The sequence below is a fragment of the Phaseolus vulgaris genome, chromosome 6, assembly GCF_000499845.2.
Source record: "Phaseolus vulgaris cultivar G19833 chromosome 6, P. vulgaris v2.0, whole genome shotgun sequence".
NCBI lineage: Eukaryota > Viridiplantae > Streptophyta > Magnoliopsida > Fabales > Fabaceae > Phaseolus > Phaseolus vulgaris.
In genome coordinates, this window is record NC_023754.2 from 30,318,095 (window position 1) to 30,345,667 (window position 27,573).

The 27,573-nt window shown below is 31.8% G+C and overlaps 5 protein-coding genes across 7 annotated transcripts; 2 read left to right on the plus strand and 3 right to left on the minus strand.

Moving 5' to 3' along the window:
• Nucleotides 1-1,709: 1,709 nt before the first annotated feature.
• LOC137832821 (large ribosomal subunit protein eL42) lies at nucleotides 1,710-2,787 on the plus strand. Its single transcript, XM_068641176.1, has 4 exons — nucleotides 1,710-1,843; nucleotides 2,086-2,265; nucleotides 2,383-2,457; nucleotides 2,553-2,787. Exons 1-4 carry the CDS (start codon nucleotides 1,841-1,843, stop codon nucleotides 2,610-2,612), a joined length of 318 nt encoding a protein of 105 aa, XP_068497277.1. The 5' UTR covers nucleotides 1,710-1,840; the 3' UTR covers nucleotides 2,613-2,787.
• On the minus strand, nucleotides 2,726-6,937 carry LOC137832820 (putative clathrin assembly protein At1g03050). Its single transcript, XM_068641175.1, has 3 exons — nucleotides 6,638-6,937; nucleotides 5,604-6,415; nucleotides 2,726-5,410 (listed from the first exon to the last, which is right to left on the minus strand). Exons 2-3 carry the CDS (start codon nucleotides 6,307-6,309, stop codon nucleotides 4,263-4,265), a joined length of 1,854 nt encoding a protein of 617 aa, XP_068497276.1. The 5' UTR covers nucleotides 6,310-6,415; nucleotides 6,638-6,937; the 3' UTR covers nucleotides 2,726-4,262.
• Nucleotides 6,938-8,100: 1,163 nt separating this feature from the next.
• On the minus strand, nucleotides 8,101-11,108 carry LOC137832819 (peroxidase 43). Of its 3 annotated transcripts, XM_068641172.1 has the most exons (5): nucleotides 11,025-11,108; nucleotides 10,563-10,782; nucleotides 10,297-10,479; nucleotides 9,968-10,130; nucleotides 8,101-8,785 (listed from the first exon to the last, which is right to left on the minus strand). In XM_068641172.1, the coding sequence occupies exons 2-5, from the start codon at nucleotides 10,764-10,766 to the stop codon at nucleotides 8,361-8,363; spliced, it is 975 nt and encodes a 324-aa protein (XP_068497273.1). In that variant the 5' UTR covers nucleotides 10,767-10,782; nucleotides 11,025-11,108; the 3' UTR covers nucleotides 8,101-8,360. The 3 variants fall into 3 exon arrangements, with proteins under 3 accessions (XP_068497273.1, XP_068497275.1, XP_068497274.1); XM_068641174.1 differs by lacking the exon at nucleotides 11,025-11,108 and having other exon boundaries at nucleotides 10,563-10,891; XM_068641173.1 differs by lacking the exon at nucleotides 11,025-11,108 and having other exon boundaries at nucleotides 10,665-10,890.
• A 6,035-nt stretch (nucleotides 11,109-17,143) lies between these two features.
• Nucleotides 17,144-21,551, plus strand: LOC137832822 (serine decarboxylase 1). Its single transcript, XM_068641178.1, has 6 exons — nucleotides 17,144-17,468; nucleotides 18,188-18,533; nucleotides 19,641-19,872; nucleotides 19,960-20,153; nucleotides 20,256-20,392; nucleotides 20,863-21,551. The coding sequence occupies exons 2-6, from the start codon at nucleotides 18,212-18,214 to the stop codon at nucleotides 21,427-21,429; spliced, it is 1,452 nt and encodes a 483-aa protein (XP_068497279.1). The 5' UTR covers nucleotides 17,144-17,468; nucleotides 18,188-18,211; the 3' UTR covers nucleotides 21,430-21,551.
• Nucleotides 21,552-22,930: 1,379 nt separating this feature from the next.
• On the minus strand, nucleotides 22,931-25,994 carry LOC137832823 (cytochrome b-c1 complex subunit 6-1, mitochondrial-like). The gene is made up of 4 exons (XM_068641179.1): nucleotides 25,844-25,994; nucleotides 24,814-24,898; nucleotides 23,234-23,323; nucleotides 22,931-23,151 (listed from the first exon to the last, which is right to left on the minus strand). Coding segments are annotated over exons 1-4 (210 nt in total). The 5' UTR covers nucleotides 25,846-25,994; the 3' UTR covers nucleotides 22,931-23,118.
• Nucleotides 25,995-27,573: the final 1,579 nt, after the last annotated feature.

The window sequence follows — 27,573 nt, forward strand, 5'->3', positions numbered from 1 at the left end:
TGCTTGATCCTTCCCAAGTTTTCCTTTTTTCTATATTTTCTTATATTTTTATTGGACCAAAATTTAGAGTCATTGGTCAGAACAGTACTTTGGGTTCATTGTATACATATGAAAAGTGGAAACATTCGTTTTTTATTCCTTTTAAAACTAGACAGAAAGGAATGAGGTTTCTATTTTCAGTTAACAGTCTATTTTATCCCAATTGTTAATTTTAATATTGATCTATTGTTTTTAAGTTTTACTCTCTTTTTTTAACTCAATTCTTCTGTACTCGTGATTTACTTATTTATTTTCTCATTCAAATTCTAAAAATTTATACACGAAACATGAAGAATGTTAATGTATATTATTAATGAAATCAAGTTAAATATAAAACTGATAAAATAATTTAAAATCAATAGATAAGGACTATTTTTAGACCTGCATTTACGTGGTTGCTGAATGTGGTATGCATTTGCAAAAGCTCATTTAGGTATGTGAAAATCCAAATTTGGAAAAATATTCTGGAAAGAGAATTTTGAAATGTATTTTTATCTACACCCCTTTTATTTAAGGAACTTTTTATTGTTTCACATAAAAAATCGGTGACTTTATGACACAAACACAATTGGATCATAAAGTGTTACTCGATTCAATTTTAGTTGATAAATAAACAATGAATTTGGTTTAGTGTTTATTGTAAATGAATTCACATGAACATCAAGCAATATATTGATTGTGTTTGAGTGTTCTTTTATACTATTCACATCAAACTAACACGGATCATGTCAAAGCTAAAATGATTAGTTTTTGCGTCTTTTGCAACGACTCAACATGAAAATTTTAAAATATATGCATGCTCTCAAATTGAAATAAGACCTTCATTCTATTACTTCTTTATTATCTTAATTTTAGACTTGAAAAAGTGATTTTGGATATGTTTCAAACTTCAAAGCAAATGTCAATTTTGTTTCCTATTACTTAATATACTACCAATGATTATTATTATATTTTATCCTCTATAGAGCACATTCTCTTCACTTTAGATGAAAGAAATCCATAAAAAATTTAATATATCTATTAATTGTTAATCTTATTATTTTTAGGATTTCAATTTTAAAAAAAGTAACAGTAAATAAGAAAGGATATATATTCTAGTAAGACTATTTCTTCCTGCACCTCCATATCTTATTATCCCACCTCCATAAACTTTTGATATTCAAGAAATGTCTCTTTGTAATATTTTGGATTATGTAATTCAATTTTTTTCTAAATTTGTAATTAGTTTCTGGATTATCTAATCCATAAGTCTTTTTTCAAATGTATGATTAGTTTATGGATTACATAATCTGGAAGTCTAAATTAGCTTTTGAATTATGTAATCCAGAATTTTTTTTTGAAATGTGTGTCCGGATTACATAATCCAGAAACTACTCTTAACTCCAGACTTCTTGATTATATAATCCAGAGTACCATTTTTTAAAAATATATTCTGGATTACATAATCCGTAAACTATTTACGAATCCGAAATTAACTTCTAAATTATGTAATCCAGAATATGAAAGTAGCACAGAAGGATAAAAAGTTTTTTTCATGTTTTATATAAGGAGACAGAAGAAGATATGGAGGTGCAGGAAGAAACAATCTTCTAGGAAGAGTGGATTAGGAGCGAGTGGGCGTTGGATCAAATTGGGCCTTATTAATATTTTTGCAAGAAAATAAAGCCTGGTCCACTCCAGCCTCCGTGCAACCCTAGTTCCCAAAGCCATTAAAACTCAGGGCATTGTCATTCGTGGCCTTATTTTCGCGGCGCATAACAGAACCCTACATCTTCAGATTTTGATCGCACGCGCCGTCACAATGGTAACCTTCTCCGTCATCTTTGTTTTCTTCAATTGTTATTCGTCATCACTAGTTAACTCTGCTATCACCATCTTATCTGCCTTAGACATTTTTTATCTTTCGAAATGAATTAAGTTTTGCTGAAGCCCTAGCTAAGTGAATTAGATTTGAGATTGAGGAATATGCCTCTGTTGTGTTGAATTGGGCGTTAGGTCGTGTTTGGTAAAATGCTTTAGTACTCGTCTTATAGTCGTCTTCAACAGGTGAACGTTCCAAAAACTAAGAAGACATACTGCAAGAGTAAGGAGTGCAGGAAGCACACTCTGCACAAGGTTACGCAATACAAGAAGGGTAAGGATAGCATTGCTGCCCAGGGAAAACGCCGTTACGATCGCAAACAATCCGGTTATGGTGGACAAACTAAGCCTGTTTTCCACAAGAAGGTAACTCATTTTGTTCTTTTCATGTTTCTGCGTCCTATTTTTATTAGTCCATGGAATTAGGAACTTTTGTTTTTGTTTGCTGACAGAGAAATATTTTATTTATTTTTTGTTTAATAGGCTAAGACCACCAAGAAGATTGTCTTGAGGTTGCAATGTCAGGGTTGCAAGCATGTCTCCCAACACCCAATTAAGGTCAGCGTGTGGACAACGTTATATCTTTTGGGTTTGGTGTTTTTTTGGCTTAGGATGTATGTGGCTAATTGTTGGTTTTTGTTTATGTTGTGCAGAGGTGCAAGCACTTTGAGATTGGTGGTGACAAGAAGGGCAAGGGAACATCTCTTTTCTAAGTTGAGAATTAGGATCTGCAGCTTTTTGTGTTTCTGCAATGTTGGAATGTATTGTTTCTCTGTGGATTTATTTGCTAGTTATATTTTATTATTTCGCAATACCTTATCATGCGACTGAGAAATGAAAACTTTTGCTAATATCAGTGAGTATTTGTTTCCCCTCTCTTGAATTTCACTTATTGCACCATTCCTCTATTCTTATGCCTTGCTACTATTTTTTGCTTCTGGGTTACCTTTTGGGGTGCCTCAGCTAGTTGTGTATTTTTTGGGGATCATTTATGCGAAGTGCTGTCATGAAATGTCCTTAAACTTTCTTGGGCGTTAAAACGGTCTTCTCTTATATAGTTGTGAACTTTGTAGCTGCATCCCCGTACTTTTAAATCGTGTCTAACCGTTCTAATAGCCATTGATTTGGAAGAGCCATGATTTTGTGAGTTTTAGTTACTTGTATATAAGAACTTTAAGCTATTTTCGTGGCTCTTCAATTCGGTGGAATAAGATTTTCTGGAATTTGATGAGTCTATGATAAACTGCCGCAGCAACTTAGTTAGTTTTCTGTGCAATTATCTGAAATGTAAGTTGCGAATAATTATTTATTGTTAGTTTATCTATAGTTCCTTTTTTAATCTGTCATTTTAGGGTAGAGGTGCTAATCGTCTGTTTTAGTTAAGTTAAGAGCAAACATGCTATTTCAATGTATTTATGATATTATATTAAATTGTGAGCTACAAAATTATGTTAAATGTTCTCTTTGTAATTCAGTCTAGTTTGTATAAATAACTGGTGCGAGTAGCATATACTGTTTAGACAAGAAGAATAACTTCATTGTAAATACATTATAAATAACTTCATGCTTGCATTCTCTCTACCTTAAGATGAAATGAGTTAGAAGAACTAATATAATGTAAAATGATGTAAATAAGGAATCATGAAATTTGTGACTGATTATTTATTTTTGTTTTTAAAATTTGGCGATGTTTGTAATGAAAAAAAAATTAAATTTTGTTGAACTTTTGAGTTTATTTTTATTAAAAAGTGATGGGCTTAAATTATATTTTGATACTAATTTGATGTAATTTATATCGTTATATTAAGAGCAAGCATTCAAGATTAAAATCAATTGAATTTAGATGATCAAACTGAAGGAAAACAAGCACAAATGTATTGAATTGTTATATTCATTAAACATGACTGTATGCAGTAAAGAATTGAGTTCTTGAATAATTAATGTCATTATTAATTGGATAATCGAATGCGTTTTTGTATCATGTTATATTTTTAAATTTAACTGATCTAATTAAAATTCAGTTCGTTTGAATTGGATTGTGTATCCTTTTTCAGGAAAAAAAAGGCATTAATAGTATTTTACTTTTAGTAGGGAAAAGTAAAGATCTCTTTTAATGTGTCTATGCTAGAATAATGCAAAATGATTAGGTATTACTTTCTGAAGTGGGCAATGAAAAAAAACATTTAATAGCATTAGAATTTTGTAAGCGAACTTGGCATTGTTAATTCCTTCGTATTCTAATAAAAGATTGATAATGTGTTTCTAATGAGTAAAATTGTGTCACCCACAATAGGGAAAAGGAGTGAAAAGGAGTAGGGATAGTTCCCAACGAAGGAAAAACCAGTCCTATGTCCTAGTCAAAGTTAAAAGTTGCTGTAATTTTGCTGATACCCTCCATTGTAAGAATTATAATTATTATTATTATTATTGTTAGAGTGCAGTTTATCGAGAGCTGTTTGTCCTTGCATGCCATCCTTTCCGTATTGCTGCCACATCATCTGTTCTTCAAGCAAAAACCTCTGCTTCTTCTCCATCTCTGACATTTGAACGTAGGAGGGAGGTGCCACAGCCAATGAAGCTGCAAATGGATCTGAATTGGAATCTCCAGGTCCTCCTGATGTTGGGGGTGCTGGCAATGCTAGCATTGAAGGCCTTCCAGCTGAACCAAGTGCAACACTACTAGAACTTCCACTCCCCCCATACCCTGCTCCTTCCATGGCTTTATTCATCTCTGCATGTTTATACATGCCATCCAACAACAATGTATCAAAGCCACCACCATATGTAGGCTTTTGGTTGGACAAGTTGGTTGTTGATTGCACTAGTGCTGTTTCCCAATCTGCCTCTTCATCAAATGCATGCCATGGAAGTGCTTGTGTGGAACTTGCTGCTGCTACTGCAGCTTCTCCATCAAACAAGGCCAAGGCTAGTTTATCCCCTTGTGCTTCATTTGTCATCGTGTCATCTCCTAAATTCAACAAATCACCCTCTGTCTGCACAACTCTTTCTTCCTTTGGCTCTTCCTTCACCTCTTCAACAGGCTCCTCCTTGATTTCCTCAGGTGGTGGTAGTGCCTTAGTTGCATTAGGATCCTCTTCTGGTTCTGGCTCCGGTTCCGGTTCCGGTTCCACTTCTACTTCTTCCTCCTCTTCTTCTTCATTCGTATACTGTAGTATTTCAGGTCTGCTGCACTGTGCTAAGGCGGATTTGTCCTTGATAAACTCTTCCATGACCTCTAACTTCTTTAACGTGATTCTTTCTATCTCAGGGTACTCCGAAGAACGTGCAATTCCAATGTTCCTGGACCATCCGTAGAAGGGGTCTAGCTCATCAAATTGCTTCCCAACGCGGCAAAAAATGTCGTACACCTTCACACACTCCTGTACCTCCATGTCAGGGAACCGATCAATCAACACACTCAGTATTTCTGAGATATCATAGTATATCTGAAAACTCTCTTTCACAATTGGGTAGAGAGCCACTATCACAATTCGATGGTTCTTTGCGGCCCCTGTTGCATTCAAATAACCAATATGATTGTTTTATGCATGTGTAATGTGCAAACAGTAAAATTGGAAGAGATTCTGATTATTCATCACAGTAATGCATCTTCAAACAAACTCTTGGAGGTTTACATACACAAAAATAAGGTTATGTTTAATAAAGATGAAAAGTTTTTTGATCCAATAATCACAATTGCAAACCTGTGGGGCGGCAAGCTAAAAAGCGCTCAAGAAGCAAGTGCAAATGCTGCATTTTGGAAAAGATTTGCTCTAACTTCATGTTATGTACTGGTGTGGATCTTCCAGCCATATCTCTTTCTTTTTCTGTTTCTTTGTCTATTTCTCTTTCTCTTTCTCTTTCTCTTTCTCTCTCTCTTTCTCTTTCTCTCTCCTCTTCTTCATCAAAACTATACATGCTACGCTTCCCGCGCCGGCTCTGCATCTTGTACTCAAGCCTTTCATCCAGATACAATGCACACGTGCGCACAAACGCAGAGAAGTCCCATGAACCAGACTTGGAGTTGTCACGAAAATCAGACATGTTGAGAAGGCGAGTCCCGCGTCGAGTGGAGAAGAAAATTTCCTGCTCGTACGCAGGATCACCTTCTAACAGCAACCTTTCAATCAGAATAAGTGTTTTGAGAGCCACAGTCCAGCTTTTAGTCTTGTTGAGACGCCTTGCAAGGGTGTTTACACATGAACTGATGAATGCTCGAGAGTAACATGTGAGGCTCAGAATCTCCCTTATGTACTTCTCTTCAGCAGGGTATTCATCGTGCCTCGTTGCCTTCACAATGGCCACATCAAGGTCTGCAAGTGAGGCGCTGCTTCCCACCTTTGCTAGTCCTATGCTTGTTTGATCCTTCACTGCCCCAAGGGCTCTTCTCAGTTTTGAGCTTGGTGGCATGCTTTGCTTTGCTTTATTTACCTCCTAGATATTCTAATTTCCTCTGCTTTTGGGCCCCAAAAGTTCTTGACTTTCTTCAAATAAATATCTTCAAAATCACCACACCCTGCAAATTTATTTACTCTCAACTGTCATGATTTCAACATTCAGAAGTGATATTTCGACAACTTATACCAGTTTATGAAATGATCATCAATCATATGTTATATATTGGGACAGATTGTGAAAATATCTTTATTGTATCTGTGATAAGTTTTCATTCATGCATAAACCTGTAATTTGAACTTTCTTAAATATTGGTAAGAAAAAAGCGATGGTGGAATCCAACCTGCTTGGAGAGCACCAGAGGGAAGTAATTAAGATTTGTGTGGAGTAATTTGAATGCTTAGGGATATCTCTGGCATGTATGAAATATTGTCTTTGTTGGAATGTTCATGCCAGATGTTGCTAGAGGAAAATGAAAAAAAATATGAAGAAGGAAAAGGAAGATAGTTGTTTCCTCTACCCTTCTTCTGTTAGTCTCTGGGGCAAGCCTTACAAACCCTAAGCCCAAATTGGCTAAGCATTCTCCGTTTTCTTAGCATAAAAAGATGGGAAACAAAGGAAATGCGATGATATTATTGTATGCATTAGAAAACAGGTTGACTCTTCTCATTACAACTCGTCTTTGCCATATTTGGTAGGATAAATGTTTAGCTTGTATTTTCTTATCACCTTTGACCTTTTCAACGCAAAAGTTTTCTATGTTTTAATTCATTTTCACTATCCAATCCAATTATTTAACCTTGTTCAAGTTCTCTTCCTAATTCATCCCTCAAAATGCTGAAAAGAGGTCAAAGTGGTCAAAATTCTCAGTCAATAGCATGTTTGGGCTTTGTAAAACTTAGTAAAGGGTAACACGATCCAACACTCCAACTTTTTTCACCAAATTGGTCTAATTTTATTGCTTTATTATCAGAATGTACACAATTTTTTTTAATGATTCTGGCTAATTTGTGTCTCAATTAAATCATAATCCACAATCTAATTTAATCTGCAATGAAATCAAAAACATTCTACCATAATTGTGTAAATGAGATATAACCTCCTTAAAAAAAAAATTCTATCCATTCTAACTCTAACAGTCAAATAACAAAATTTCATCATTTTATTACTAAAACAAACTGCCTACTATAGAAATAATAAGTAAAACTCCTAATTAAATCAAAATACTAATTTTATAAAATTTCTATAATTTATTTATAATTAAAAAATGAGATATAAAAAATAACTTTGTATTTTTATATTTGTAATTATTGTGACACATTAATAATAATAATATTTTTAAAATAATAAAATTAAATAATTAATTTTAAATATTAATTACAATTTTCAAATATTAACAATAATATCAAATGTTATATAAATAAATATACTGTATTAAAAATGATATTCTTTTGTAAGTTTGATAATTCAAAAAAATATAAATTATAAATCAGTTTTTAAAAATTTATACATAAGTAAATGTAAAATTATCACTTAAAATAATTTATATTATGTCTATTATTTATTATTTTGTAAACACTAAATATTAAACATAACAATAATTCATCTTGCTCTTATTCTATTATATCCTATTCTCTTGTAATCTTCATAATGCAATTTGAGAATTTCAACTAATTTTACTTTCTAATCTAGTAATATTTAAGAGCTCAAAATTAATCCTAAAATTATTTCACAATTACACAATATCTTGAAGAATTTTACTTTTATAAACCATTATTCTTAATAACTGCTACATCAAGTACTCAATAGGAAAAATAATCCCATAAAAATCTATTCATAAATGTAAGAATTTGGTAAAAGCAAAGCAACACACACAACCGAAAAAGATGAAAGTTGGAGACATATTTGCCCAAACCAACAAGCTAGCGGTGTGGGACTTTACACAAATGAAGTGCCCATTGAGAAGTTGAAAACACACAAAAGTATAACATATAGCAGAGAAAGCCTTCCACCTCAACAATAACAAAACCAGAAGCCATAAATCAATTCATCTTTGATTATTTACTTCAATTGAACTCTGAACACACACTCCTAATTTCTCCAAGGAAACCTGTCTTCACACCAATTTGGCCCATCCTCACGAATGAATCAACAAAATCAGCTTCAAAAGAAGGCTCAAACAATGGACCAAAGGGAGTAAAGTAAGAGTCAAGGACTCCCTTGGTGGCTATGTCATCATTGAGTCTGGCATCAGATTCTAGAACAGCAAAACCTTCCCTTATGTTCTTCAGAATGTGTATGTCAAAATTCTGCTCACTACCTTCGTCAAGGGCTAGCCGAACATTAACATCCCCATTCTGAGGGCACTTTGTCTGAAGCTGTGGGAGAAAATTTGGACTAATTGATGGGTCTGATCCTCCACCACTTGGAAAAAAGTTGTACAATCTGTTAGTCATAAAGAAGCATGCTGAGGTTCCAATTGTATGTGCACCTGAAATTGTTTTTAAAAATCACTATTACATGAAAAAGAAAACATTAGCTTTTACAATCTTTAACCAAGCCATGTTTTTATTTTACTTGCTTATTATGTTGGTTTACATATATTTGTCACTGTCATGATGACAGACACCTATCTAATTTACCATAAATTCAGTACATATTGGTTTGAAGTAATCAGAATATATATATATAAAAAAAGTATGTAAGAGAAAGGGACAAACAAACATATCTCTATCTATATCAATACCAATTAATGTGGATTGCAACTGTAACTTTGCATGTGCAACATTTGTAATATAAGAACTGTCATCTGCCACTATTTGCATTGGGTTTGATACGAAACTTTAAGGGGTCAATGAATTAGGTGAAACCAAACCAATGAAGCAAAAGCTGACTAAAAGGAAAAGTGAAATGAAAGCTGGCACACAGAGTAATACCATTCAAATGACACGCTATTCTTACAGTTACAATTTTAGTCTGCATAAAATTAAATAGCACCTCATATTTTAGCTATCTTATTTTTCATTATTAATACAAAGGCATGAAGTATCTGATTGATACAAAGGCATGAAGTAAACTTTCTGGCATGTATGATTTGTCTACACATAGAAAAGGTGATAGATCCTTTCAGCAAAAATTATCCTAAACAGATATAAATGGAATATTATATGCAAACTTCAGAATCCTAGATACTATAAGACTACTGTTGCTTTATTAGTTTATTAAGAAATTAAGTTGGTAGATGTTATGTCAAGGTTTCTTGAATGGTGAAAATTTGTCAAAATAGGAAGAGATTACTTAAAATATGATGATCTGATATCATATATTTAAACAAAAGATATTGCATTCCTAAAATAATATCTTTCTTCGTTCCTTACTTTTTCTTAAAAAAAGGCCATTATAATGTATGGTACAATTAGAATTTGTCTTTTAACAATTCCTACAACTTCAACATCAATTTTCCAAGTTCCAAATCCGTATTGAATTTCTGCAATTGTTTTCATTGTATTCTAAAGTGAAGAGAATATTAGCCAAAATAGTTTTATGTAATTTTGCCATTGCATGCTTTTTAATTTGGTTTCTTCTGGCAAAGGTTCATATTATTTTTCCTCTCCAACAACCATGATCTCACCTATTCAGCATGACAAAGATAGTATAGTGTGTGAGAGAGTACCACTGAGAAGAACAAGGTCTTTCACTGTGAGACCCTTGTTCAGAAACTTTGTCTTGAGTACCTCAATTGAATCACTAACATCTGGCATGTCATCTGCAAGTGAAATATTTGAAACCAACCCATCTCTCCTCCCTGTTGGAACTTGATATGTTGGTCCATTTGCCTACATTAGTATAAAATATATATATTATCTAATATAAATAGCACCTCACAAGAACAAACTCTTCAATCAACCATAGTCATTGAAGTACTCTTAAGATAGAAAATATCAGCAACAAGAGAAAAAGCATGGATTAACTAATAATAATAATAAGGAAGTTAGTTAAAACCATGACAATAGCCTCTCTAGCTGCCAATGCCACTATGTCTGCACAAGAAACCACACCAGGGCAAGACCCTTCCAACTGTGCCTTGGCTTTTTCTATCACATCAAACCCTCTAACCCCTTGATGTCCAAATGCCTGTCTCTCTGATTGTGGACCATTGTCAATCAGAATTGAACCATCACAACCCTGAAAACCAAAAGAAATAGCTGATATATATACATATAAACACAAACTATGTTATTATATATTATTGTATTATGCAGAGAGACCTCAACAAAGCAGTCATGGAAATGAAGTCTGAGCAAGACAGCAGCCATGCTGGTATCAGAGAGAGCAGCTTCTCTAACAACATCACGGACAATGGAATCTACCTGAGGACAAGTGTTGGAGTAGAAACCTACTTGGAGTTGACCCTCAGAACAACCCATTAAGAATGAGAAGAATAAGAGAGACAAAACACCGAGCATCATCATCACTCTGCAAGTGCAACTGTGTATGAAATATAACAAGTTATATAAGCTAGCACACCAACATATGTGTGTGTATTTATATATAATATAGTGGTTATGTGTATGTGGTAATTTTAAATTGTGAGGAAGAAAAGGTGTTGAGGGGGCTGAAATAAATAGCCATAGAAACTCATATTGTAGACGGCAACTTGTCAACAAGTTGGCCACGTTTCAACAAGTGCATGAGTCTTGTGATGACCACTTTTCCTTTACTTCTCTTACCAAAGTCAATTCTGCATCCTTTTCATTTCTCTTCTTTCATAAAAAAAATGCATGATTCAGCTGCACGCACTTCAACCTCTGATTACCAATTACTACAAGTTTGTTCATTATTTATGTGGGAAAATTAGGTGAATAGAAGTTTTTCTTGAGCAATCCCCGTGATAAAAGTCAAAGTTAAAGTTGAATACTTAGTGTAGAATATTAGTGTATTTTATGTTGGTAATGCATGAAAGCAGAGTTATTGTAATATTTAAATGTTCTTAGGTGGTCTATTATAATTACTGGATATAGAAAAGAGTGCCTGATAGAAGCATTCTTATCCCTTGAAGGCTTTAACCACACCAATATATGAAGCATCAATATTTGTCTTACAGAGTTGATTGATGCTAGTGTGAGACAGCAGTTGCCGAGGTGTGAGTCACTGTTTTGGGTGTCCTACCTTATTCCTTCCATTTGTTTTATTGGTAATGATACTTTCAGAATTTATACAATTATATTACAATTCTCAACATTATTATTTTAATATTTCTTTAGGTAATTTAATTTCAAAAACTTATCTTTTATTATATATATTTATTTATAAATCTATCAAGAATTATCTCCATTGATTCTCAAAATATATTTTCCTTTCTTTTATACCATCATTTAAGAGTTTTCTATTCAAAGTATTATTCTGCAAATCCTACATTATAGGCATATATACAGCTCAGCACAAACTTGTTATTTTCACACACGGAAGAGAGCTTCATTAATCATTAATGGTGTTAAGCATAAATTTCAAAAATTATTAATTAAAAATAATTAATTATTATTTTACTTTAGTATGTTTTATTCTTTTAAGACTTTTTTTTAAGTTTTATTTGAATGTAAATATTTTATAAAACTCATATTTTTATAATTTTTTATTTGTAATTCAGTTTTTACAACTTGAAAAGTTAATTCAATTATTATGTTAATATTAAATTTAAAGAATCAAACCTAGAATCTTATTTTAAAACACAACTCTTAAGTTTACGACTTTCTATATTACATCAATATATTATAATGTTGATTTCTGATAAAATTTTAAGTCTTAAATATAAAGTTGTACTTATAACTCTAAAGAAACAATTAAATTTTATTTAGATGGATCAAAACTATTGATTAACATGGTTTTAATGAATTTAGATACGTTAGAAATCACATATCAACTATAAATTGAATTTAAATCTCAAACACCTTATAAACCGAGTTTATAATATTAAATTATTATTGAAATCCACTTTTTAATATACTCAAACCTTATTTCATCAATTAAAGTTCAGAAATTACTAATGATATTATTTTAGGGATACACACTATATATTTTTAGATAAAAAAACAATTTAATCACATCATATATATATATATATATATGTTGATAGATCACATGTCTCAACCTTTTTTTTCCAACGTTATCTTTATTATAAATATTTATACGCATACTTTTTTTTTTATGAAATTAGGAGATTAAATTTCTGGAATTTCAGTGTTAGATGTAAGTGAAGGAAATATATGAGATTTTTTTACGCATAAAATTTACTTTGTGATAAATAATTAATAGATATTAGAAGGCAAAAACCATAGCAAGTTAAATAACATGGTTTTTTTTCTAATTAGTGTATTATATTATGGTAGTGAGTTTTCTTTCAAATATTGTATTATATTATCTTTCATACTAAGATTCAATATTTCTTTATTTTATTTTATAACTCTTATTTATATTGATAGTCACTTAAAAAATATGATCTTAATTAATGTTTTTTTATTTCTTATGATAAAATGATTATAAATATGATAAGGAATAAAAGAATATTAAGAAAATGTTATCTAAAAACAAAAAATGTAATAAATTTTCCCGGGTAGCTTGGAAACCAGTGACTGGTTCCATGATTTTCTGCAGGGAGTAAGATCTGAAGTTCCAACACCATTTCTTGATGTATAACTTGGATCATGGCATCCAATGGTTAACTCGAAATGTATGGTCTTTATATTTATAGTCTTGGCTTATGTATACGATATAATGTATTTTTTAAACAGTGATTAGAATATAATTTATTCTCTAACAATAAAGTGTACCAAAGACACACAGTAGAAAAACTGTTTTTTAAAAAAGACCATTTTCAAAATAATATTAAGATATAAATAAAATTTAATATAATTAACCAATCCTCTCAATGTGTGGGAAATTAATAAGGTGTAAAGTTAGTTTTTTCCCAACTATGAATTGGTTAAACTTTCCACACTTTACTTTGCAGAAACGCACAGAAAAAAAAATCTCATGGAACTCACTAATTTCTGTACCCTTCCACTCCCTTCGTTTTCCTCTCACTCTCTTTCCATGTACCAGATTGAGTGAGGCTAAGAGAATGATAAACATTTCGTTCCTATCAGAATGAAAACTTCTGAAGTTAAAAAATCACTTTATAACCTACAGAAGAACTACTGAAACACTCCCATCTATGGTAAAGCTGCCCGATCAAAATGATCTAATTTTTAGAATATTGCACTCATCTTGAACACTTATCCATGTAAAATCCTATTTAACAAGGTTGCCCAGAATGTAATCACATGATATACAGTCTGCAATATTTCCCAAAGCATTAAAACAAGGAAAAAGATGAGTAAAAGATTTGATAGATAAGACGGACAAAATCAAGAGAAAAAATTAAGAAAGAAATCTGTGTTATGGAATAGTGTCCTTGAAATGACTGTAAAATAGTGAACAGGTGCGATATGAAATACTATTTCCAGGCTTCCAAGCACTAGAAAGCAATGTGTAGTTTATCATTTCAATATGTCATTAATGAAATTAGTAATACTTATATTATCATTCTTGCTTTTTCCAGTCAACTTTAACGCTCTTAAACAAACTTTATTCATTTTTCATAGACAAACAGAAAGCAGAAGAGCAAATACAATGTCAAAAATGATAACAGGCATAAAAGATAACAAAGAGCTTTTAAGGGTTTAACCAAAACAAGATAAAAACTGTATGTCTCGTCCCCTCCTAGGATGGCTTCTAAAGTATCCACTTTCACAAGCAAACATTAAATGACTGACAAGGAACCCCAATATTGGAGTAAATCTTAACTCATTCTAACAGATTTTGGGCTCACTAATTACTATCTTTGATTTTAAACTACAATTTCTCCTACTATATTTCAAAAAATAGCGATCTGGTTGCCCATTGCATCGTTTTACTCTATGCAATGCAGAATCTGCTTGCTTACGATCAAGTTCCATGCAACTATCTTCACTGAGGTTTATTATCCTGTCAGAACAACTTCCCTCCCCTTCCTTCTGCAGCTCTTCCCCGATCCCTTCACCATCCGATTCAGCTGTGCGCTCACCATCTTTTGAACCAGTTTCCATGCCACTTCTGCCCATACAGAGAAGATTCAGCCCAGTTGAAGAACCACTATCCAAAGTTCCTACAGAAACCAAAGGCTCACATAAAGATTTACAAGAGTCCGCCAATAGTTTATTGTCACAGGACACTTCATGCTTATCACGGTAATCAGCATTCCTTGAGTTTGATGTCTTGCACGACGAATCAACACTAGGAGACAACCGCTTAGGAGCATCCAAGAAACTTGTATTCAATAAGCAGCAACTCTTTGAAATCCTAGGCAAAGTATTGAACTCTGGATGCAACTCAAAAGTCAATTCAGAGCCATCAAGAACTTTAAAAGCTTCCCTCTTGGGAGGCGGATTCAAACTACTCTCTTCCCCGTTTGCTACAAGACTCAAAGCATTTTTTGCAATTTCAACAGCCCTTCTCGCCACCAAAGCTTTCTTCACTGCCCCCTCTCTAGCCCTAGCGGCTGCTTCAACCTTCTCCCCCACCTCACGTTTTGCATCCTCAACCAAATCCTCCATTGACCGCGCCAGATTTCCACCCGGCAAAACCCTAGAACTACCCTTCTCTAGTATAATCCTACCATTTTCATCACCCATAACTCTTCTTTTTCTTCTTCTAGAAATTTCCAAGTGTTTAGGAATCCAGCAATCCACGCAGACAGAAAATTCAGAGCCCATAGAAGCATAGGACCACGGAGGAGCATTTTTGTATTTCAAAAAACAGGTTTTGTGAACAGAATGCTGACACTGATTGCAGCGATATGATTCAAGAGACATTCCAGAAAAACAATAGGAACAAATTTGGGAAGATTCAACGGAAACAAAACACTTCTTACATAGAAGAACTACACGCCATTCGCTATAAAGGGTTCGGAGTCTGTTCTTACCGGAGCAGACGTCAACCTTGAAGCCACACGCATGGCATTCGGTCAAGTTGGGCAAATCTCTAGTTTTCTTGTTTTGGGGAACGGAGTCTGAGGGATTTTCCGATGACTCTGGCTGCTCCTCTGTTCGTTCCTTTGATTCGAGAAGCTTCATCGCCGGTGAAACTCCCATTTTTCAGATCGAAGCTTCTGATATGGGAGATAAAATGTCTAGGGTTTTCACATTCTGGAGATTTGGGGGTCCTCGCAATGGACGTCAAAACACCGTCCACGCGCTATCATTGCGAGTAGCACTTCCAGTTTTTCCTTTCCCTTTTAAAAAAAATAATTATATTGCTTCTTTGAGGTAAAATAACAAAATTAACTGCTAAATCAATTGCTTAAATTTGATAAATACGATTAATTCACTTTCTTGATGAAATTAAACGAAAAAATTGTTTGTTTGTTTTTAAATATGAAAATATCTTTGCACTTTCTCCCTACGATTGTCTATGTTAAATTTAACTTATTTTTATTAGCAAATAACAAATTAATTAAGAAAGTATAAGAGGAACCTACCCAAATATATGATACAAAAACATAGGAAAATGTAACTTTCATATACTATCTTTCCTTGGTTATTCCTTTTTTATTTTATCATACAATAATAAATAATTACTTCTTTTATTTCTTTTAAAGTATCATTTAAAATTGTTTAAAAAAATTATGAAATTAAATAATATTTTACCTTAACAAAAAATTTATAACATTTTTTATTTAATTCCATTTCTATGTTATAATATATGCATATATGTAATATAAGAGTAAGTGAAAAATAGAAATATAAACAAGAAAAAAGTTTAACAATGATAAAATAAAAACAAAAATATGAAAATTAAAAAGAAAGAAGAATGATTAAAATCAATAAGTATGAATTAGAAAAAATTGTATATAAGCAATTTGAGTCATAATTGATACATATAAGATTGTATTAAAAAAGGCATAATGGCTAATTGTGGTTAATTTTAAGATTGTATTAAAAAAGGCATAATTCTAACCGTTTTATTGTAAGTAAATCATAATATAAAAACATTTTAAATAACCGATGAGAAAACTAATCGAAACTCAAAATTTTCTAATATTTTTTTTTCTGAAATCCGACTGAACTGGAAATGAAACTATTTATTATGTTTAGATATAATAGTTAATTAAAAAATAATAAACATATGTAATTTGCAGGCTGTTTTACACTCTAATTATATTTTACTTATCGCATATTTATACTTAGATGACAAATTTATATTGTTATATTTTTATTTATAAAATAATGTAAATTATTTATTAATATAAGAGAAAATTAAAACTACAAATACAACAACCATGATATAAAATAATTCACAATAAGTAAAAAAAATATTCAAACTAAATCATATAATATTAATTTAATTTAATCTATTTTATAACAAGTCGAATCACTCCTTACTAGTGGTGAGTCATGATTGCTCCCCACAAATAATATAGGAGCATTTGTCAAAATACATTGAACTGATTTAGAAAATACTGATAAATTTTTCTGGCTATTCATCATTATTCAATCTCACTCTTTATTTTTACGTCTATTTAATTCATTAATGCATCTATGAAAAAAACTTAAAAGGAATCTCTGTGATTTTGATGAAAGCCATGTTTTTGAAGAAGAAAATCAATTTTCAGTTTATAGAAGTAAAATTACAGTCCTAACACGACTTTATTTTATTTATTATAAAATTAAAATAGAGAAAAAAAGAGAGTGAGATTCTCTCAGATTTTTATTACAACACATTAGGGTGACAAGGACATCCTACAGTTAAAAAGCAGCTGCAGGATGGTGCAGTTATGATCTAAGGACCATTATAATTTTCATCCCACATGTTTAATCATAAAATATAAATTGAAGGGTCCAGATTTCGTGCAGTGGAACAAACAACCGTAGGGAATTCATTTGCATAGATTCTGAGATCTTTGTAGGGACATTGGCGAAACATGGTGTGGATGGAGGAGTCAGTTGAAGCGCGTGACGGAATCTGACGCAGATATAAAAGGAGGGAAGTAAAATTGTATTACTCCGTTTGCCCCATATTATTGCATCTCTCTCGTGCCAGAGGCCGAGTTTTTCGCTGCTTCTCTCTTTCCTTTGTCGATTCCAACGCTTCTCTTTGCGGTTAGCTTTTCTTCTTCATTTTCTATCAGATCTCGCATCTTACTTTCATTATCGTCTTTTAATTTAACCATGCATCATCTCCTAGAGTGTTAACTATTGTGCCTATTCTGTTATTCTTACCGTGCTCGTGGATTTTGCTATCTCTCATTGCTTGGATCGTTGTTCTCTCAGCTTGCATGTTCTGTACTCGTGGTTGACATGCTTTGATTCTGTAAAGCCGTAGGTCATACCAAAAACTCCTTGCTATTTTTCCAAAGTGTTTGAGGAACACTCGCTGCTCTGGTTTTGGTTTTAGATATGTGGTTAAATAAGAATTATTAATCCTTTATCTTCTGCTAATTGAGCATTTGTAAGTTAATCTTTGTTTTGTTATTGGTGCCTGAGCTCACACTGATGGCTTAGAATAAATTCTTTTAAATATGTGTATTCAAAGGAAAATTAAATAGATCTGTGTATAAATTTTGTTTGCATTCAAGGTGTTGTTTCCTTTTGCGCGGTCTTGCTTGCACGAGAAGTATTTGGTTGATAGAGTAAAATAATTGTGCGGTTCCGTAGGTTGTGTTCCTTAAATTTATTCGGATTTGAGAGTGATGGCTTGGTTTCCTATGTGAAAACTCGGTTTCTCACATCTGTCTTTGGGCTATATGGTCTTTTGCTTTATCTTTATTGGATTTTAGTTCTCGTTTTTCTAATTCGCTCTTGCAATCCATTTATGTCAGGTGCTTTTGTGTTGCGATAACAAAATGGTTGGGAGTGTTCACGGTTTAAATGAGGATTTGAGAATCAACGGAGCAGTCGAACCGTTGCCTGAGGATTTTGACGCAACATCTTTAGTCATGGATCCTGTGCCTCCTGCAGTTGTAGACAACGGCAATGAAGAGGTGCAGGTCTATAAGGAAAAAGAGAAAAGACTAATAGTTCTGGGAAGAAATATTCATACCATGTCTCTAGAAGTCACAGAGCCTGATGCAGATGACGACATTACTGGGGACCGGGAAGCTCATATCGCAAGTGTGTTGGCCAGATACAAAAGAGCTTTGACTGAAAGGACAAAACATCATTTAGGTTTGACAATATTTGCTCTTTGGATGATCTTCTTGCTTTCTTGACTACATTTATGTACGTTATTTAGAAAATCAATCAAATTATACAGATCTTGATACTGATTTTGTTTAATTTACGAGAGGTTTCACCCTGTGATTTTTTACTAGACAATTGATATACGGATGCGGCAAATCTAGTTAGCTTCTTGGTAGTGTCAACCTAACCCAGCACCAGCAATCACCAATTAGCACTGAATCTGTATTTCTTTCTTTAGCTCATCTAATCCCATGTCATACTCTGTTTGGCTCATGTTTCTCTTTTATCTGTATTGGAAATCCCAGCATGTTTTTGTCATAGCTTTGTGGAATTCATTTAACCTACCATGAAAATGTTCACCTTAGAATTAGAATCATCTCCGCTGTAGTCCTAGTGTGTTTTCCGAAATCTGGATTTACTTAATGGTTTCTAACTTTGAAATTCCAAACCCGTAATGATTTCATGGTCTTGCATCCTCAAAATTGAAATGTAATAAAATCTTTAAAATAAATCGATGCTATGTAGGAGATTCCAATGCATGGACAAAAATTCAAATCCTGAATTTTCAAATCGAGAGATCTTTTGATAAAATATTCTTGGTTTTTCAAGGGGTTCATGGACTTATGCCAATTTTGTTGGATGATCATTCACTCACATTTTTATTTCCCTCATAATTTTATAATTGGGTAGATAATTTTTCATTTCTAAGTTTTAGGAACCCCGCTTGATCGTGTCTATTGCTGTGTTTAATGCTTTGATAATTTGTGGCTTCCTTACTTAGTAGTAATCTAGCTTCTTCTGGAGCTAAATAGTACCTGATTTTGGAAGTCTCCATCTTGACACCAAGAAAATCATTTGACACTTGTAATTGTAATAGACTTTGCCCTTGTTAATATTTTCTTATCTTCTTCAAATGAATTTTTAACTTCCTGTGTTATTTCTGAATTCTCTTGGTATTGCCTTGGTACACCATGCACACAAATACATCAATGAAATAATTTTCTCGGGATTTCGTGTAACTTTTGTTGCCCACTTCAATTAGCCTCTGGAGTTGAGTATACCTCTTATAAATTTATGAAAATTTTATTCCAGGGTACCCCTATAATTTGGATTTCGATTATGGTGCACTCTCACAACTTCAGCATTTTTCTATAAATAACCTGGGAGATCCATTTATTGAAAGCAACTATGGTGTCCACTCCCGTCAATTTGAAGTTGGTGTTTTGGATTGGTTTGCTCGACTGTGGGAACTGGAAAAAAATGAGTATTGGGGCTATATAACAAACTGTGGTACAGAAGGAAATCTCCATGGCATCCTAGTTGGGTTAGTTTCAGCTAGTCTTATTTTGTTCATCTTCAAAATTTGGTAAGGTTGAAGAATATCTAATATGGTTATATGACTTTTGTGCAGGAGAGAGGTTTTCCCAAATGGGATTTTGTACGCCTCACGAGAGTCACATTATTCTGTTTTTAAAGCTGCTCGAATGTACAGAATGGAGTGTGTGAAGATTGATACTCTTTGGTCTGGGGAGATTGATTGTGATGATTTCAAGGCCAAGCTTCTTCGTAATCAGGACAAGCCAGCAATTGTAAATGTGAACATAGGCAAGCGAGCAATTAGCCATTTGTTTCTCTGTATCCCATTCCATTCTCCCTTCCTCTTGCCTTGTTCATTCTAACCCTTACAAACAACTGAAACAAGTGCAGGTACAACTGTGAAAGGAGCTGTGGATGATCTTGATCTGGTTATAAAGAAACTTGAAGAAGCTGGATTTTCGCAGGACAGATTCTACATCCACTGTGACGGGGCCTTGTTTGGTCTCATGATGCCTTTCGTGAAACGAGTATGTGAAGTTGTTACTATAAATTGTTTTAACTTGTATGAGATGTAATGATGAAATTTTCATCTGTTATCTTTATTTGTTCCAATAGAAAACTCATGATGCGTTATCATACTTGGGTTCTGGTTTAATTTTCATCATTTTGGTTCTTCCTTGCATAACCTGTCTATTTTCTGATGGCTCATTTTGTCATATATTTGTGCTCTTGCTATAAAGTCATAATTTTAACGATAGCAGAATGTGTTTTAATGCTTATTACCCACTTTATATATTAAGTATAAATGTGTCTGTCACCATTATTTTACATGGCCATGAAACTGCATCATTCCTTTTCCAATTTCAGTCAGGGAATGTTCATTTTGTTATAAACTGGTTGTATTTAAAAATCGCAATATTAAAATTCCATGCTTCTTGGTCAACCCATCTTATGTGAACCTCACCTTATTCTGTATTACCTTGTATTTGCTTTTCAGGCTCCGAAAGTTACTTTTAAGAAGCCTATTGGCAGTGTCAGTGTTTCTGGCCACAAATTTGTAGGTTGTCCCATGCCTTGTGGTGTGCAGATAACAAGATTGGATTATGTTAATGCTCTTTCTAGGGATGTGGAATACCTTGCTTCTAGGGATGCCACGATCATGGGTAGTCGGAATGGCCATGCTCCCATATTCCTTTGGTATACCTTGAATCGGAAAGGATACAGAGGTTTCCAGAAAGAAGTACAGAAATGCTTGCGAAATGCACACTACTTCAAAGATCGCCTTGTTGAGGCTGGGATTGGTGCAATGCTTAATGAGCTGAGCAGCACAGTTGTGTTTGAGAGGCCACACGATGAGGAATTTATACGCAGGTGGCAGTTGGCATGCAAGGGGAATATTGCACATGTGGTGGTGATGCCAAACATCACTATTGAGAAGCTGGATGATTTTCTGAACGAGCTTCTGGAGAAGCGTACTACCTGGTTTCAAGATGGAAAGGATCAACCTTACTGTATATCGGCAGACGTAGGTGAAAAGAATTGCCTTTGTGCTTTGCACAAGTGATTGCAGCATCCAATCTAGAGTTTGTTGCTGTAGTTGATATTTGAATTGTTATGCAGTTTACGTGTCTATGTTCTGTCAGAATTTTGATGCCATTAATTACATTTAGAATCATCTTTGCTGTCCGTATTTTTTTCCTGCTACTTAGTCTGTTAATTGACATATTGTTTGGTTATCCCCTATTGAAAGTAATTGTAACCAAAGTAAAGCTAAAACAAAAGGATAAAAAAAAATCGTCTCTATGTTTGCTTTATCATTAAGTCAAAGATAAAGCAGATATAGATGATAAAAATCTTAATTTCAACTTATTATTATATATTTGTAAGGATATATTCCTTATTTAGATTTATGATATTGTGGAAAAGGAGATGATGATATAAGTGTGAATAATAAATCACATATTCCTTTGAAATGAAGAGATCAAAGATTGAGAACTAAAAAGAAAGTAGTTTTTTTTCTTAATTTTTTTTTATTTTTTATTTTAGGATTTTACATTTTTTATATTTTTTATAAACAAAAATAGACTTTATTACAAATATTAATATTAAATAAATTTAATTAATACAAATATTTTAATCAAATAAAATAAAATAATAATAATTAATAATAAAATAAAATTTTAATACAAAAATATGTAGTTATTTATAATAATCAAATTATATAATAATTATTAGTATTCTAAGTATAATAATAATAATTATTATTATTATTATAAATATCATACTATTTATATTTAATATAAAATGATTTTTTAATTATAATTTTTAAATTTATGAATATTTAAATTATTTATTTCTATATAACAATTTATAATTTTATATATTTTCAATATAGTTATTTTTTGTTAAATAATTTTAAAAAAAAATTAATTATCCAACTATATTGGATTGTACTACTTATAATTTTAATTCATCTAAATTTATTTTTTTATTTTTTAAAATATAATATGAAACATCTTAATCTCTTTCTGGTTTTGAATTAATCTCTTTGGTTCCTGTTGTGAAGGAGGGGCATAAATATTAAGATTCACTCAGTAAATTACAGTTTGTCTAATACACGTTATATAGTTGTCTCCTAACAACGTATATATACTTTTCTCTTTGAAATTTGGATATCTATCAATACACGACAAAACTAAATAAGAAAAGAGAGAAATTGAAGAGTTCAACATAAACAAATTCATATATAACTTTTAGATACTCTTTTGGTGAAAGTTCTCCTTGATACAATATCTATAAGAACATTGTATGATTTTCTTCATTCATACATGTTAATTATTCATGATCTTAATGCTCGCTACATTTAAAAAACCAGAGTTAATTGAAAAATCGTATTTGATCTTGATTTAAAATGTACAACTCAATGAATCAAACTTGATTTAATTGTTGTACTCTTTTTCTTAATATAGTTTTTCTTTTATGATCATTGAACAGAAAAAACAAAAGAAAATCCATACTACAAAACTCAAAAACGTTGGATCCATTCCAAAATACATCCTTCCAAATTTCGGAATAATGTTCTTATTAATCATAATCTAAGGTCTTCCATAGACTCAAAACTTCACAATAAACACAATAATAACCATACAGGGCATATAGTTTGGTTATTATAATATCGAAAGTTTAGACGAAATTATTTGGGAATGAAAGTAGAACAGAATGCAATGATAATAAGCCATCAAATCCTTCCTTGTCACTTCAGTTTGTTGAATAGCCTGGGCGCGACCTGCATTACAGGATGATGATCTTGTCACAGAATACACAAGCAAACCAAATGACTGTTTATTTACTGACTAAATAATACTTACACATTTGTCAATACAAAACCAATAATCAAAATATTGTCCAGTGCAGTGTTTCTGCCCGGATTCATCGCCATGTATCCTCTTAATGCACGCCTGTTGCAAATTAAACGATACTTTTTCTCAGCCAAAAAAATTAGACTGAACAAAAATTTGACAATTTAACACTCGCTAAGGGTATCTCTGTTCATCTAACAAGTCAAAAATCTAAGGTGCCCACAAATGATATATGAATATGAGTACTAAAAAGAGAGGAGCTGATGCAAGAGGAAGTCCATCGTGCAATTTTTTTCATTAAAACATTGACCCTAAAATATAACCATCCTACCCCGAGTCCTTAAAACTGTAATTTCTAGGCCTTGCTTCTTATTAAGTTCCTTTTGTACTTGTGTAAACACTGCCAAAAATCATGTGACAAATACTTAGGGTACAGTTAGAAGAGCTTATTTACACTTATAAATACACGTAATTGAAAAAGTGTCGGTTTGGGAGCAGTGTTGTGAATTGCAGATTGCAAAAAATGGTAGAAAGCCAATTATCCACTATACCATAGTCACATACATATCAATTATATATGTATAACATGATTAAGATTCATGCAAATAAAAATAAAATGCATTAAGATTGGCTATTGCTAGCTCAAAAGCTCATTTGGGCAAACTCGCTGGAGATGACAAGAGGATGCAGGATGCATGCCACAAAATCCATGGCAGTTGCAATAGTAGAAAGAGTCACTATCACCAATCCAAAGAATTCCGCAATGCAATTGCAGCTATTTAACAATACTGTTTGGAAGACTTGTGAGAATACTGTTTGGGTCAAAGATATCCGTAAGCTTTCGTGATAGCTTAAAGCTTTAGATGAAAACAGTTTAACTCAATTTTCTGTGCAATTGTAGAAACATGATGCACTAAGAACTTAAAAGATAAGCACCTATTCGAGAAACTTAGTCAAGTTGTTTACACAAGCAAATTCATATTCACATGCTACAAATCCATCTACCAGCAGTTCTGTACAAACTTTCTTTACTTAGGAGCAGAATTCCAACTAACACCCCCCTCCAAAAAAAAAAAAAACGAACACAGCAGAAGTTTGCATTCAACATAGAATATGATAAAACAAGAAAAATATATCAGAAAAAAGGAAAAATGGCCGGATTATCATTGTGTAGCCCAACATAATAATTCAGTTTCATTTCATCTCTATTTGGCCATTCATCAGCTATAAAACACTCAGATAATAAGATCATATACCTTAAGCCAAAGAAACCAGAAAACTCCAATATTTCTTCACTGCATTGCATTTCTTAGTTCTCTTCATTTCTACACTCTTGCTAGTATCCTCTTAATTTGTTTTTCCTTATACACTCATCATCAGTACATAATTTTCCAGTTATAAATTTTAGTCGGCCAGGTCATAAATTTTACTAGTCCAAGAGGAACACTATAACCAACCAATAACTGAAAATTCAATTATAGTTGATTTTAAAATCTTGACATAAAAGAATCATATTGATAATTTAAATTATGAACAAATCTCATCTTCAAATGATACAGAATATAATTATACACTTCAAAAAAGCACACCTGGTATTCCAGTAAAGGTTTTACACATTTTGGTTTGCAAGAATCTTCAAGATATCGCTTCTGATCAACAGGTTCCTCGTCGGCCCTAAGATTCATAATACAATCCAAACATAAATGAAATGCAATAAATAGTAGAGAATGTCAAAAAAAGAAAAACGTAAAGTAATACATGGAAAAGACTCGGCAAAAGCTATCGCCATGACACCACAATTACAATTTAAGCACCAAATTGAACTAACCAAAATCCAATATATGCCAAACTTTCCATACGCATTCAAACTAATACACCTTAGTTATTAATTATTAATGAAGATAATTTAAATCGGCACTGGACAAAACATTCATATAAAGTCAAAAAACTCAATGCTTACGCAAACAAGTGAAGGGAACCAGCGATGTCAAACTAAAGAAAAAGGAAACCTTTTTCTTTTTCACAAAAAAGGGTTCCATAAGCAGATATTTGTCTGGCTCCTAAGAGATTAGGTTTATACTAAACACAACGCAAACCCATCACAAAAGTCATTCAAACAATCATTTTCGAAGGAATTCATCCCACGCGCAACATAACATAACACAACGTAAATAAAAACGGGAGCAAACATACACCGAGTATATGGACTATTAATCACTAACTTGGTTGCACCAAACCACATCAGTTCGTGGCATGACCTAGTAAGCATCCCTTACAAAACCCTAACCTTGGATTATCCCAATCTCAGAAGGGATCACACCCAAAACGCTTGAAATCAGCGAATCCCCATCTTTCATTTCGCAGAGAGTATCGAAAAAACCCGGCATTAAAAAAATAACGTTTGAATCAAATTGACAGAGAATCCCCAAATCACTTTCAATAAAAACAGGATCTGTGGCAATCAATCGTGAAAAATAACAACAAAACCAATTGCAGTGGAATTTCAAGACCCTAGATTTAAAACAAGAAAGACATAAAAAGGGCTAAAACATTGATGAAAGAAAAAAAATAGATCTAGAACATGAGAAACGAAAGAAAGAGAGAAGCTTGGAGACTTACATGGCAGAATGGTTGCAGAGCTTTGGTGATGATGTTGGGCAGAGTGATTGTTGTTCTGGTTTTGAAGAGCTTGTATTTTGGATCAAATAATACTTTTTCAATTAGGGTTGCAACGATTTGGATATAACTGGTCAAATTATACCACAACTACAATTACATTTTGGTGCCTCTTTTCTTTTTTTAACTTTACATTTTAATTGGGGGAATTCCTCAAACAAAATTAGCAAAAAATTTTATGGTCATTTAATAAAACAAATGGAATTAAAAAAAGAAAAATAAAAGAATGCATCTCACTTCTCTTTTTCTTACAAAATCAGTACAATATTTGTCTACTGAGATTTAACTTGTGTTTTTTTTTATATTTTTCAAAAATTATATAAAAAATTAATTTTTTCTTAAACTTTTGAATAGGTATTTGCTTTTTTTATTTTTGTAATAGTGCGATTATTATTAACACCTAAATATATTTTTAATTAAAAAAATCTTGGATTAAAAGTAAACGTATTCTAGCTTTAGCCTTTTTTTCTGCTTAGTTTCTTCTTTTAAATTAAATTTGTTTTGGTCATGTTATAATGTGAAGACAAAATATGCACTATAACATTATACAAAAACAAAAAATTTACCATGCTAAGACAAAATGTGCACCATTAAATAATGAGACAAAAATGTGTAACATTATTAAAATATGTAACATTTATAAAAAAAATTGAAATTAAAATATGGAATAAATTTATAAAAATATTAATATTTGATGTTTCTCAACATTTTGAAATACACATTTTGTATAATATCCATCCTTGTGTTATAAATTTTAATATATTTATATTAATATATAAAAAGTATTATTTTTTCAACGGTTGTGGTGCATATAATTTAGTTACAATTTTACCTTTATTTTTGTAAATGTATTTTTATCATATATTTTTTATTTTAGTGGCTTTTTGTTTCTTATTGTAACTATTATTATTATTATTACATAAAAAAAATACTCGTGAATAACAGACATAAAAAGACTCATTGTCCTCTCTCACTCAATTATCTTTTATTATTACATATAATATAATTTTTAATTATTTATCTTTTTAAGGTTTGATGTTTTTATATATTATGAATTGTAAAAAATCTTATATCATAAGCTATTTAATATAAATTCAATTATATCTTTAAATATTTTTTTTCTTTATTATATTTTTTTTTATTCATAGTTAGTTAGTAAAATAAATAAAAAAAGTATACAATAATAATGTACAAATCTAATATATTAAGATTATTTTTTTAATATTTTTTATATTGTGTTTGGTTGAAAATCTAAAAACTCCTATAATAGAATTCTATATTTATTAAAATCTAATAAATAAAAAAATTATTCTTATTTTTTCAATATTAAAAAATCTATTCAAACTTGTGAAAATGTCTTGAAATTTAATATTTTTTAACTAAAATTAAAATCTAAATATTTGTGAGATTGAATAATAATAATAATAATAATAATAATAATACATAAAATTTGACATACCAAAATCAAACCAAAGAGTACAAAAAAAATTGAAATCATTCAATATATGAAAGTTCTCAGTAAAGTTTCTTTATTCTCGGTTATATTTATTCAAGAAGACAACATATAATTAAGAGAAAGTTCACTTTATAGACACAAGATAACTTTATTAGAAGGGGAAACACTTTTTTACATGTTGTGAAGTATTGGTTGCATTGTCAACACCTAGAACTAA